General features: G+C 36.9%; 1 protein-coding gene across 1 annotated transcript in view; it reads right to left on the bottom strand.

Moving 5' to 3' along the window:
• The window catches only part of LOC107658649 (glypican-5-like), a 276,918-nt gene extending 271,978 nt beyond the window's left edge, over positions 1-4,940 (bottom strand). Inside the window, exon 1 of the mRNA XM_016447293.1 lies at positions 4,652-4,940. Coding sequence (XP_016302779.1) covers positions 4,652-4,802 — 151 coding nt within the window. The 5' untranslated portion in view covers positions 4,803-4,940. The remainder of the gene's footprint in view (positions 1-4,651) is intronic.
• Between the last annotated feature and the right edge of the window lie 9,478 nt (positions 4,941-14,418).

Genomic DNA, 14,418 nt, shown 5'->3' with positions numbered 1-14,418 from the left:
ATACAGGCTAAACAAGAGCGGTGCAAGAATTGAGCCTTGTGGGACTCCGCATGTCATGGACGTCCACTTAGACTTGTGCTCTCCTATACTTCACAAGAGGTACATGTGAAGACCAGCATCACATACTTCATATTCAATTAAACTATTTAAACTTAAAATATCTATTAAAACACCAAATGTCCTTACGAGACTTCTGCATCTAGGAAAAAGAGTTAATTTTTTGTCAACTTTTTTTTTTCATCTAAACAATTTTATTCAAAAATACAAGTTTATTATTATTATGATTATTATGATTATAGAGAGAGAGAGTTAGTATATAGTTATTTCAAAGTGATCAGACTTATTTACACAAAATAATAATATTAATAAAATAATAAAATCTTAGGGCCCGTATGTACAGTATATATATATATATATATACACACATGCTGACACACATGGAAGGAAGCAACTTCCAAGCAGTTTAAACAGTGTTGCGGCAGTGGTTGTGTATGGACAAACACAGCTTGATTTTTGGAAAAAATGTTTTTAAAAATCTTATCGTTACATTTACGAATCCACTCATGTTAAGGGCCATTATCAGACTCATGCCCCCACCGGGTTTGTGCAAGCCACTGCAGGCTAGTAGGGTGGGGAGGATGAAAGGACTGATATCTCCAGCCTTCAAAATTCTTATCCTGCTGAGATCCGATGAAAACTTTCCATCACTACAAACTTTTTCTCCCCAAAAAGGTCAAATTAAATGACTGCACCTACGGCGCTATAGCTCTAGGAGAACAGTACGGGATGTGCCAGGACGAGTCAAGTGTTGCTAAAGACACTATCACCATGCCGCAATGCACTGTTTTGAGTTCCTGAGCAAGATGCAAAGGAGATGGCGTGAGGAAAGGAATTAATCTCTGTCTCGCTAAAATGAAATGAAAGTGCCCCAGTGTTTATTTCTCACTCACAACCCACTAGACGTTTCAGTGTAATCACCTGAGAGAATGAATCCATCCAACTGTGAACTTTCCACCCTCCCTTTTTTTCCCCTGGTTTCACATGATTCAACAGGCTGTGAGATTTGGCAATTGTTATAGATGACTGAAAGAAGGGACTCTGTGTAGGTCATCCCACAGATAGAGAACCTCCTTGCTGACATGGTGTCAAACCACTTTTTTTGCTGCAAATAAACTTTCAACCCAGGCTCATAGGAAAACATGACTGGGGCGACACTTCTGCAAAATATTACATTGTTTTTGCATGTTTCATGACATTTTCAAAGTGAAATGCCTATTAGTGGCGCTAAAAGTGCATTCAGTTTTATCCAAAACAGATGGAACGTAAATCTGACAAGGTTTTTTTGTTTGTTTGTTTGTTTGTTTTTTTATGTTGGTTATTGTGTATTGTAGCGGTGCAGAAATGAAATGTCCGGTGAGTGGTGCTAAAAGGTTAATTCACTATCATGTTTGAAAATAACAATCCACCTACAGTAAAACTAACCGACAGTGTTAACAAAAGCAAACATAAAAACAAATTTGCTGAAGAAACAGGCATTTTAGTTTTCTTTGACAAGTCTTTATCGTGACTTGTGTTTCACGGGACTCCAAAGCGTTTTGTATCGCAAGTGCAATGCTGCACTAGGTGCGATACTGAGCTTGTTTACTACATCAAAACATTTGTTTACAAATCATGCACTATGATAAAAGTGTTTTGATGTAATAATAACAGTATTATGCATGGGACTGCATGGGAATAAGGCTTTGCAAAGACAGATTATTGATTAATAATCATAATTTTTGTAAAAAGAAATAAAGGTTCTTGGTGTTTAACTGTATCTAGCATTCATTTCAGCTGGAAACTGCAGTTAATTGTGTGTATAGGTACGTTTTGGATTTTTTTCCAATCAGCCTATGTTGACACCTCTCCCACTACATCCCAATGCTCAAATAAAAGAGAAAATGCTCTAAAGTTCATGCTTCTTTGAAGCCTCTTACACTCCCAGCACTTTCTTACATGAAGGCATTATGAAGGAATTCCCACAAAACCCAAAGATTGATCAAATCAAAACAAATGCAACGTGAGGCTGCTAGCAGTGACAGGCAAGTCTGTGTTTTAGGGGTCTGAGTAAAGCAATGAAAAGTGTGATTCAGTAAAGACAGCCAGTGCATTTTACAAGCTTCTCTGACAAGAAAAATGCCTGGCACGCACTGAGTAATGCTAACTTACAGAAATAAACACCTATGAAGAACTGTTTAAATGTCAACGTGATTATTTTTTAATATTTTATTTACCCACCTACCAACTATGGTGGTCAGTTTATTATTTGATGTTTTAGGACCTAAGCTCTCACACAGATCATGTGGTGTGGGATACAATTAGCACAGAAATCGCTGAACATCAAACAGTTTGCATTGCTACTAACATCCAAGATTGGAAGCAGAGAGAAGAAAAACACTACAGCATTTAGAAAACTGAAATAGAAGTGTGTCCTTCAAGATTGTTTATTCTTTGCTGCACAACATTTTAATGAAACCAAACGAGCCAGGAATGCTTTAAACATATTGCTTTATAAAAATTAAACCTGAAGGAAAGAGTGGTGGGATGGGAAAGACAGTAAATCAAAAGAAGCAGAATGCAAGTCCATCTCAAGATTTGTTGACAGAACACCTAAGGTGGAAAAAAAAACGGCTTAAAGGGGTCATATGATGCAATTTAAATTTTTCCTTTCTCTTTGAAGTGTTACAAGCTCTTGGTACATAAAGAACGCATAAACATTTCATTACACCAAATACACAAAATAATGTTATTTTTAGCAACATCATATGACCCCTTTAATGAACATCTTCAACAAGGTCAAACTTGGTCTGTAATGATTTACGTTATGGTCACTGCACATTTATAATAGGCAGAAAAGAGAAACCATGAAACCATATACCTGTTTTTGCAGCATAATTGAACTCAACATGTAAGACTAACAATTCATTTATTAATGACGTTTTCTCCAAATCTGTGAAACTTTAAATAGCTATTTTCCAAAAAGATCATTAGCAAACCAAACAAAATTAAAGAGGACAACAAGGAAAATTGACTAAAAAAGTGACTATAAGGCTCGAGAGAAATAGACCTCCCTTTAAGCAAAATGACTCCTGGCCTTGTTGCCCTTGTCAAGACATTAACTAGTGCATTTCTGCATTTACGAGAGGCAATTACTAAATTATTTACCTGATCTTTATATAAAGAACATTTAATCTAAAACTTAATCTGAAAACTGGATAAAAATGTTAACTGCTCCCAGTCCCAACCAAAATCTCTGGAGATCAGGATGAGTAATGATTATAAATGCCTCACATGAAGGGTTTTTTTTTTTTAAGTAGGACAAGACTTTAAAAGCAATCCACACAACCTCTAGCTCTAAATTCCTGTAAGACTAACATCTTCCAAGCAGCACTTTGAAGTAAGCTCCATTTGATGACCTCTGTGGGAAACAGTGTACAAGCCGTTCTCCTCAAGCCACTTAACATCCATTAACGCAGCAAAGTTTGTCAAACTGGTTAGAGGTTGCCTTTCCCCTCATATGAGCAGCTCAAGACTATCAATGTCCATTATTTGAGAGATCACAAAACTAGTTTCAGATCACAAGAGCAACAGCAAAATGGGACTATTATCCAAACAAGCTGATAAAGACCATTTCAGAAGCTCAGAGGTCACAAAACAAACAGTCCTCAGAGATACACATGACAGCTGTTTAAACCAAACAACACATCTTCTCATGACTAATTACAGCTGTGTTTTGCAGTCAAGTGGCACAAGTTAGTTTCTGACCTTGTATCAGTATACTTGAGCTCCAGATGTGGTTTGAGAAAACAGCTGATTTTAAATCTCAGCTGATTTAAATGAATACATGCCAAGTAAACCAAAACTGCTGGGTTTGATGAGTGAATGGGTTATGTTCAGTGTTCACAATATTAATCAAAGTTCAAAATATTCCAAATATCTAAAAATATCTTTATCTCAATTTCCTGTCAGGGGAAATCGTGTACAAATCCTGAAACCTTAACAGCAGCGCATATCTTCCAACCAACTTCAGATGCTACTTCCAAATTCTTTGAGTAGCCTAAATGTGATTTTCCTGAAAGTAAAATTAAAATCTTTGGTTTTAAGTCTTTCGAGGGAAGTGAAACAACTTTAAGCTGTTAACTGTTGCATGAGACACCATTCATTAACGGAGTTTATTTGAAAAGTAGGCTAATGTCCGTCAGTCTTTCAGTAAAGCCGGTAAACGCGCCCTACGGCTATGACTTAAGCGTCTTGAAAGCGTCATTTGAAGTTCATATCAAGCGATGAAATACTTTGGGTGAATATCGCGCAGTAAATAAAACTATTCAAATCTTTGACATGTTCGATACGTGGAAACGTTACAGGTTTCCCGTTGAATTTTGCTTTAAAACTTCCGCATCAAGAATGCTATTCCTTCCATTAAAATAAATGTATAAATCTCCAAACAGTGTTCTAAATCTTTGACATTTAACAATCTGACATCATAAAGCTTTAGATTGTTTTGGGAATTTTAAAGGATCGTCTTAAGAACGGTGATGTGTTGGGGAAGGAACAAAAACGATAGCCTACTTAACTGAGACAAAATTCGAAATCAGATTCGGTTGGATCTTACCTGTTTTCGGTGTTTCAGGTATTGATTTTACAGGTCCGATTTCCTTCAATTGGAAAACTTTACGCACTTCATCGCAGTTCATTAAAGTCCCCCGACATGGATCGATGTAAACCGCTAAAAATGCGTAAAACAAAACTCCACGCATCCCCATCTCCAGAAGCTGAACAGGAGAGTTTGTCCGTTCGAGGAAAAAACTAGAAACGCGGGCGTTGTTTAGGTGTCAGAAAACTTGCTTGATGAAAACAGCGCTGATTTTAGGTGAAGAAAAAAATATGCGAGATATTGTGCATGACGCGCCTGGGAAGGCTTTCGCGCAGGACCTTTAAAAAAGCGCAGTCAGTGTGTTGGTGAAAGACGGAGCTGTCAAGAAGAATGGGCGGACTCAGTGTAGTCAGACTGCAAAAGCAGAGCCGCTGCCTTCAACACACCATCTACACTACTAACGAAGCAGGCAACTAGTATGCTACAATTTCGAGAGCTTTTATCTAGTTTGCAACATTTTTCGAATAATGGGCGCGTTTTGAATCATAATAAATTTGGATCATAAAACTCTGGGAGTCTTTAAAAGTTTGTATACTTTTGAAACAAGTCGGATACATTATTTTACAGTGCGATAAACGCATACGCGTGCAAACAGAAATCGCTTTTGCTTGTAACCATAGCAACAGCTGCTCGAGTCCAGTTAGGATGATACATCAACATACATCTAGTCATTAAGTATGTGTTTTACGAATTCAACACTGTTACTGGGCTAGAGACGCCCAAATACTTATTTGTATTTATTTTTTTATTAGGCCTAGTTGATGCCCAAACCCGTCTATTGTCTATATTGGCTTTACAAATATTTAGACACACGGGTAATGCTAAAATACATTTTGAGGGCTGTTACCGACAAGCCTAATCAAATTGCTCGCTAATAGACTAGTATAAACCACACTAGAAATAGGAAGGGGAAAAAAAACTCTTTACCCAGAGAAGTGCGAGCATATGGAGTCTCTCAAAAGGGTTGCAATAGAGACATCTATTGGACAAATACTGAAACTACAGGTATCTCAACACGAGTTGAATTAACTCTAGCTTGATTTTGTCATCTAGTTAGTATAATAATTTAAACAAAAATAAACAGCTACTCACGTGTCCATACTTCCTAAACGGCTACAACCATAAGAATTTAGCCAGGAGAGGTAATCAATACCCTCACTGTTCAAGAACCAAACCTATTATCAATAACAACCTCACAGTTCGTTCCATTTTGATTATTATCTGTACTATTGCAGAGAGCATTATAAAGCATAGACAACACTTATGGGAAACTGATCAGACTCATTGATCTGCTGCTGCACTTCCATATGGATAAACCTCAAATGCATTTTAAACTCAAACATTGAGAGAACCTGTTCCCTTTAAAATGAAATATTCATCTTTAGTGGGCTACACAGAAATTCCCTACATTCCACTGCACAATAGCTGGACACCATGGTAAATGTTCCATTAGAAAGAACTTCGGTTGAAAATGCACAATAGAATAATTATTACTGTGGATTTAGAGGGTGCTTTTTTCTCATCTCATAACACACGTACACAAAAGCTACCAACCCCAATTAAATGCAAAATATTCCATATATATATATAAATAAATATATAAATAAATAAATTTTAAGACCACCCCTCTGCATAAAGCATGTTCACTAAGAGGAATAATAGATAACTTACTCTGCATTTTAATAATTGGATTTAACAAGGCAAATGAACAGCTTGATAGACAGTGTTGAATTTATCTGCTCATGTTGGTCCAGTAAAACCATCTGGATCCATGGAATTATTACAAAATAAAAGGTCACCTCTTTAAGAACATCAAAACTCTTGCACCCAAGAAAACAATATTGAAGTCAATATCAACCGCATCACAAAGCATTGTGGTTAACAATTACCAGTCCAAGTTACACCTGTAAGTCTCACAATCTGTAAAAGTGACAAATGTTAGTTAAATATGAGATAAAATTAAGAAACACAGTAAGACAATGCATAAATTAAATATTTTATTGACAATCTTTTCATTTAAAAACACACCAATTGATGTATACTATATGCAACTATACAATTGCAATTATGAAAAAAAATGGGGAACATCCAAACAAAAAAAAAACCCTACTTGTGGGGTACAATCTCCACAATCCTCTACAGGCCGGGACAAGTGCAATACCTTCCAAATACACAGCATTGCTACCAATCCCAACCTGTGCAGAAAGGGACCAAACGGCTCCAAAAGCAGTTCTCGGATGTGCTGCCACTGTCAGTTTTGCATGGATTTGCACAGCGCTCTGTCTTAAGCTGAATGCAAACCAGCAAAACTGACTGGGGTCCAGCAAGGTTACACAAGATAAGTAATGGTTGCAATCCGCCATAAAACTAACAAGAAGGTGGTTACACAGCATAGAGACATAGGAGTGTTCGCAAGAGACTTCAGATCCCAGATGCATTTAGCTAGAAGTACTTCAAGTGCTCACACTGCAGTAGATGACAGAAATACTACCTGCACTATAAGCACTTTAGCACTGCTGAAACTCTAACACAATGGCAACAATGGCAGGTTTTATTTAAAAGAAGGGGTGGGTGGATAGCCACCTCTTTTCAGATTTCAAATCAGAATTTGGGTAACGTGGAGAAGCAGCAGGCCACCATCAGTTTTGCATAGATTTGCACAACTCCTGTTTTCTTGTAGTGCAACTATGCAAAACTAGCAGAGAACTGCACCAAAAGATAAAAAAAAGGGGGAAAAAATACTTAATTCACATATGGATGAAAGTCACAGTCCCTCGTGCCAGAAGGAGCACTTAGGGCAGTAGGTGCTAGTCTACTTCACTATCTGCACTAGATGCACCTTAGCACAAAGCCGTTAGGTATGGTGTCTTGGTGAAGGATGTTTGGCGGAGGGAAAAGGCAATGGCCAAGTGTATTGCTAGAAGTGCCTCCACTGCAGTAGATATTCCATAATACTACCTGCACTGTAAGCACTTTGACAATACATTGACTCCAACCATGTCCACACCATCAACGAAAGCCTCCAAAGAACTTGCGGGCAACTACTCCCATCTTTCTTGAGGTTTCTGAGAGGGGAAAGGGGAGAAATATTTGAATTAGTTAATTGCCTATATATTAAAACAAATTTAAAAGCAAAATAGTAAATGGGATTGACTTTCTACAATACAAACGCGAGGGCCTCATGGCAAAGCACATGTCACTCGGGCACTGCGGTACTATTCATATCCAACTTTGACGGTGTATCGCTCTTTAAAAAAAAATCTAACTCCACCAAACCATCATTACCTACTTCGCTCTCTCCGTTTTGAAGGTGCATTTCACTACCAATCTCCAAGTTATGAGAACTAGAGTTGAGCGAGTGAATGAATTGCGCAGCCTGCGGACCGCGCCGTCGTTCTGTGTGGCGCATGCGCAGTGAGACGCTCTCCGATCACCCCTCCCCCCCCACCTAAAACAATCTGCACTAACATGGCGCCGCTGAGTTCACTAACCGGATCATTATTCGCTTAAAAACTACTATATTAGACAACAAGTAATACGTTCCATTTGTCAAACAGGTAGAAGCAACAAAACGGGTCTGGGAAATAAAGTGGCGAGTTGTTTTCGAGTTCAGCCGATGTTGAGGACAGCTGCTAATGCTAAGCTAACTGGCTAGGATTGTGGCTTAAACGTGCACTCAAAATACAAAAACAAGTAAATGTCTTAATGTCAACAAATAAGGCGCTCATAGTATTTACACGAAGCGTTTCCTGAGTGGAACTAGCCGGTTAACAGTAAAACTACAATGGCTATTGCTGGCTAGCTCCATCCATTCCCCATTAAAACAAGTCGATAAAAACCAACAAGCGCATTATGTGGCTAATTAACTTTAATAATTGTAACACCTCTCCACATGTATCCTTAAAAACCTAAAGCAAAAAATGATAGCAAAAAGGGGGGGTGTTTTTGTCCAGCGCGCTGTTGCTAAGCTAGCCTGTGCGCACGCGGCCTACGCGTCCCCCCATGTGCTACTGCTTTGTTCTGGAGGCACTTTAACTCGCACGCTCAACAGAACGAGAAAACATCACTCTACAAGTCTAAAAACAACTTAATTCGCATTCGACTACGCGAACGCGTATTTACGATGCGAATTTAAGCGTACTGCGCAGGCGTGCGGTGAAATAAAAGAGTTGGTAGTTGCATTGCAGCAAGCATGCTTTTCAAATCTCCCACATTCTCCCCAAGTATGGAGGTGGAGAGGACTACCATGCGCCACTTACTACATTGTTTGTATCACCATCGTTGTCGCTTGCAATAGCCGAGTTGAAATCCTGCGCGGAAATCACCTCTTATGTGTTTAAGCGGGAAAACGCGATTGAGTTTGTGAGACTAAGCCAGAAAATTTGAACAACAGGTTCCTAGTCAATAACGCACAGTAAGACACTCACCAGTGAAATCCACCATCTTCACTCACTTGCCGTTTACTGCCACTGCTCTGGCCAAATCTGCGAAACTGGTGCGTAAACTTAAAAGTAGACCGCGATCGAAAGAAACGCACGCGGCGCGCATCCAAAGCGAAGTGAAACTTCTGCTAAAACGACTTAATCATAGTAAAACTGCAAAAGTGGCGCGAACGCGACCTGCCTTGAACCATGTGGGTGAATGAAGGGCGGCTCCCGTTGAACGTAAATATCTACAACCCCCAACTCCTTCATTAGCATAAATAAACTACTTCCGATCTTTAGCCCTCCAACCAATCGAATAGAAAGTATTGGCGTCGGAAAAAAACAACGAGCGAACAGGCACGAGCGCGTGGATGCCCGTATTAATCATGCAATAAATAATAATACAAATCCGAAAATCAAAGTTAAACCTGAAAAGCGGAAAAATGATGTGAGCTGTGGTTGCAGCCTAGCTGAAATGTTTTCATGTAAATACTACTACTACTACTACTACTGCTAATAATAATAATAATAATAAAGTACAAATAAGTTTTTTGAGTAACATATACAGATTGTGTGTTATAAAAAATATATTATTTATTAGAAATCAAAAATTAGTGTACAATTGGTGTACAATTTTCACTCAGAAATTGCTAGTTTCACTGTTAATTACAATGAAACTATGAATTGACTTAAACGTGAAAATTTTGAAGTAGAAAGACTGAAATAACATTTTCTTGTAAAACATACTCCTATAATCTTTGTTTTATTTACAGGTTTTTTTAATGAGAATATCATTTTTACAGTGTACAATGCGGTAGAGTAGGTTATTTGTATATATTTCCAAAGAGTGAGGAAATTGGTTAAAATATACAATTTTAATGTTTTTGTTTGTTTTGTTTGTTTGTTTTTAATGGTATATCAAAAAATGTATATTTTTTAAATGTGATTGTTGGTACATTTGACCAGTTTTTACCATACTTTCAAAAAACATTTAAAATAGGGAAAATATGCAATATGCAAACAATTGAAGACAAAATGTGTTTTACTGAGAAAAAACAAGATTTGGTTTTTAAAAAGCCTTTTTCCAAAAGGTACATCTGGAAAAAGGGGGGTCGTCTTATAATCAGGGTCGTCTTATATTCGGGCCAATACGGTACTAAATCAGATTTTTTTAAGTGAATCATAAAATGGATAATAAAATGAGTATATAATATAACTGTTCCTCTTCTTTTTATACCCCTTTATTTTCAGATGATGAAAAATTACATTCATGGCATGAAATCAGAAATCAGTGCATTAAATTAGATGAGCATTTTTTTTTTTGTATGGCATGTTTTTAGTTAGGTTAATTGTAAAAATAGCAAGGTTTGCAATGACATGCAAAGAGAGAAAGAATATCAAACTTCATGATGTGCATCTTGCTGTATTGTTTATAACGTGTTCATAAACATAAGGTGGAATTCCTTTTGATAAAGCAGAAAAAGTGCATGTTTTCCTCTTTGTTCCTCACAAAGTCTTCAGACAGCAAGAGTTGGAGTGAGCTACGGGCAGGTCTTGTGCTTGATCGCTGGCTTGTAACCTTCCCAACCCCCCATTCTAATTCAGGACTTTGAGAACAGGCTCTTTTGCTCAATGGGGGCAGATTTCAGGCCTCACATGGATGTGGGGGTCACATTCGGCTTAAGGCTGCCTCTTGGTCAACACCCCGTTCCCCTGTGTCTCTGGACAAAGGATGCAATTCCATTTTGGAGGGAGGGAAGGAGGGTGGATATGATGAAGCTCAGTGTCCTGGAGAAAAGAGAAGAGAAAAAATCATTCGCATAGTTCTGAGAACTGAAAAAAATGTTATAAGTAGAGGGAGAAGAATAATATATTATAGATGATTTCAACTTTTTGGGAGATTGCATCTACGAAAAGGATGATGAAGAAGGAAGTTAATTCTTCAAGAATGAAGAATGTTGGACAAGCAGGAAGAGGAACCATCCTGTTTCTTTGCTTTATTTTTTTTCTGTTGTATTTGCCTTTTCTCTCTCACTGTATCTTCTTCCTTATGTCTCTCTCTCTTTCCCTCTCTCTGTCTCTTCCTCTCTTAAAATGGCAGCAGACTCCACCCACTTCAGGGGCCAGGCAAAATTTGTTGTTTGTCTTGAAAAAGCAAGGCCAGGAATTGTCACTGTTGGTGACCCAAGGTCAAGCAGACTCACCTCTCTCTACCACAGTCCATTCAACCGGGAAATCTCACAGACGAACACCCTGGAGAAATTCAATCAACACATTTTCAAAATATGAAAAATGGGTATATAAACTGTAAACAGTTGTTGTGAATTTTATTTTAATTGTATTTAGGTTGGTTACTGAACTGAGGGTTTAATGTGGTTTTATTATTTCGCTTTTTTAATGGAGTTGTTAAATCTGTATTTAATATTTTGTATGTTGGCAGTGTGACTCCAAAGATAACATATTATATTTATTGAAACTGTATTGAATTTTATAAAGAAAAAAAAAAACTAAGTGAGTATCGGTAAGAATAAAATATTATTATATTTTAAACACATTACACTGAAAAAAAAAATGGTGTAGAATTTACTTTGAAACAATTTCCATTTAGAAATTGTTCTTGCTATTTTCATGTAGAATTGCAAGTACTACTTTAAATTAAATGTGAAATTTTGAAGTAAAAAGACTGAAATAGTACACTCTGGGAAAAAAATTGAAAAATAAGGCACAATAGGAATTTCCGTATTTATTTTTTACAGGTGTTTTACCTGTATTTTGAACTGTACACTGCATTTCTTTGTGTTTTAGCATTAATGGAAAAGTCCAGTAAATGAATGGATAATGTCCAGGTAATGAGTTGCCAGTACTTTTTTCTGTTATTTTACGGATTTGTTTCTTACAGTGTATTTTCTTGTAAAATGTACTCTAGTAGTCTTTGTTTTATTTCAAAAATAATTTTTTACAGTGTAGGAACATAATTCATCTTAGCATTAGAAGTGAAGCTGCTTTTCATAAAACCTAAAACTATATTCAAGATTTAAATAGACTAATCTTTATGATGCAAGTGCTGGAGAAGCACTAATCAGAAAATAAAAGACATGAACTGGATTGTTCCAGATGTACATGGGAAACAAAAAAAACCCCTGCAAAATTATGGAGCACTTCATTGGTCTTATACTGTAAGTCTCTGCCAAACCACTTCAAATACATTTTGCAAGTATTTGTAAATACATAACAGCGATATTTGCTCTGTCAGTGTTCGTTTGTTTTTTTATGAAGACATTATGCAACATGTTGTGGTTATAATCCGGTGCATATTACTGCTATACTTATATTTGTTTATGGAGTTTCAGTCAAATAATTTTCTTTTTTTTTGCACAGAATGATAGAAACTTTTACCAAATGTTATTGCTTCTTTGTTACTTTTTGAATTATCTTATTGATCTTTAATACAAGCACAATCATAAACAGCTTTCTAGTAAATACAAAATTTCTTGATGGTCCCTTATTTCATTAACATGTGTTTTCCATAAACACCAGGGAGATTTCATAGTGTATACAAGAATTGATTGAACCACTTGGGTGTGAATAGTATTTGCCTCATGTGCCTCAGGCCATGTCCACAAGTACACAGGTATTTTTTATAAACTGAGTTTTTCCTTCTTCCGTTTTTAAAAAAATCTCCGTCCACATGAAAATGCAAACGCATGCTATGAAGCACCGTCAAGAGCATGCCAAACCAACAGGTGGCGATATACGCCAATCCGCCAAAAAACTCGAGAGAAGAAGAAGAAGGTGGCGATATAATCTCAACGTAAAGCCATGTTGGCCAATCAGAAGCCTGAAAAAGTTTCCAGTAGGCGGAGATAACAGCGCAGGCGCCGACGTCACAAGACAAAAACTTCGGTTTCGCTGTCTACATGATAACACTGCAACCAGAGATTTTGAAAATCTTCACTCTGGCAGGCGTTTTCAAAAATGTTCGGTTTCAGTGAACTGGTGCTGCGTTTGCTTGTGGACGAACGGCCTAACCGCGTAGAAAAAGCTGCGGTTTTAAAAATAGCCGCGTTCGTGTGGACAGGGCCTCAGTAAAATAAATAAGGTCATATTAAAGTTTAATTCTGGAGTTATATGTGTTACAAAAACTCAATCCATTGCTGCCAGGTTACACAAAAATTATGTCATGCTGTAACATCTAAATTAACTGGTTTTATTTGAATCATAACTATAGTTTAGATTGAATCAAACTAACAACATTAAGTTAAAACAACAAACGGGAAATTATAAATGTTTGCAGTTTAAATATCAACCATGCTCTTTTGAGGTGCTGTTTTGCAACTCTTTTCTATTCAATGCAAAGTGTATTATAGAACTGTTGTATTCTAACTAACCACTAATGTTGTTTTTCTGAAGGAAGTTTTCCGGTTTGAACTTGTTTCTTTGTATAACTGTGTTGTTGTATTTTAGCATCTTTGGGGAAAAACAAGTCTTAGTATCATATGTCATGTGTTTGGTATGGCATTTACATTTGAAAACAAAATTCGGTCCCACTTTATATTAAGTGGCCTTAACTATGTACTTATATTTAAATTAATAATTTGGTACAATGCACTTATTGTGTACATACATGTTTTTACATTGTACTTATATTTTAAAAATACCTGCATGTAATTACATCTGTAATTCATTTCTGTAATTACATTTATAATTACACAGTTTACCCATCCCTTACACCTTAACCCACCCTTATACCTACCCATACCACCAAACCTGTCCCTAACCTTACCCGTATCCCACCTCAATAGCAGCAAAAGTTTTTCAATACAATATGAACACAATAAGTACATTGTACTTATTTTTTGATGTAAGTACATAGTAGTTAAGGCCATTTAATATAAAGTGGGACCCAAAATTCTCTCACTAGATCTGAACAGAATTTCTCCCCTTCCACCAAATAGAACAAAAGTGAGCTATGTTACAAGTCATTTTGACATAGAGAGGATTTTCTGTTTTCCTGAAATGGTAGGTAATGTTAAAGCATTGGACTTAAACTTATTTCCCCACCTTGTTACACTTGCGGTGTTTCTGGTCAAAAAGTACAGGTCTACAAAAATTAATTGTAAATCTCTCATTCTGCTACACTCTTAAAAATAAAGGTGCTTCAAAAGGTTCTTCAAGCGATGCCATAGAAGAACCATTTTTGGTTCCACAAAGAACCATTCAGTCAAAGGTTCTTTAAAGAACCATCTCTTTCTTACCTTTTTATAATCTGAAGAACCTTCTTTCGCCACAAAGAACCTTTTG

This window comes from Sinocyclocheilus anshuiensis, unplaced genomic scaffold (genome assembly GCF_001515605.1).
Source record: "Sinocyclocheilus anshuiensis isolate Anshui unplaced genomic scaffold, SAMN03320099.WGS_v1.1 scaffold467, whole genome shotgun sequence".
Lineage (NCBI taxonomy): Eukaryota > Metazoa > Chordata > Actinopteri > Cypriniformes > Cyprinidae > Sinocyclocheilus > Sinocyclocheilus anshuiensis.
The sequence above is the reverse complement of the archived record's forward strand: the minus strand, read 5'-3'. Positions and strand labels throughout refer to the sequence as shown.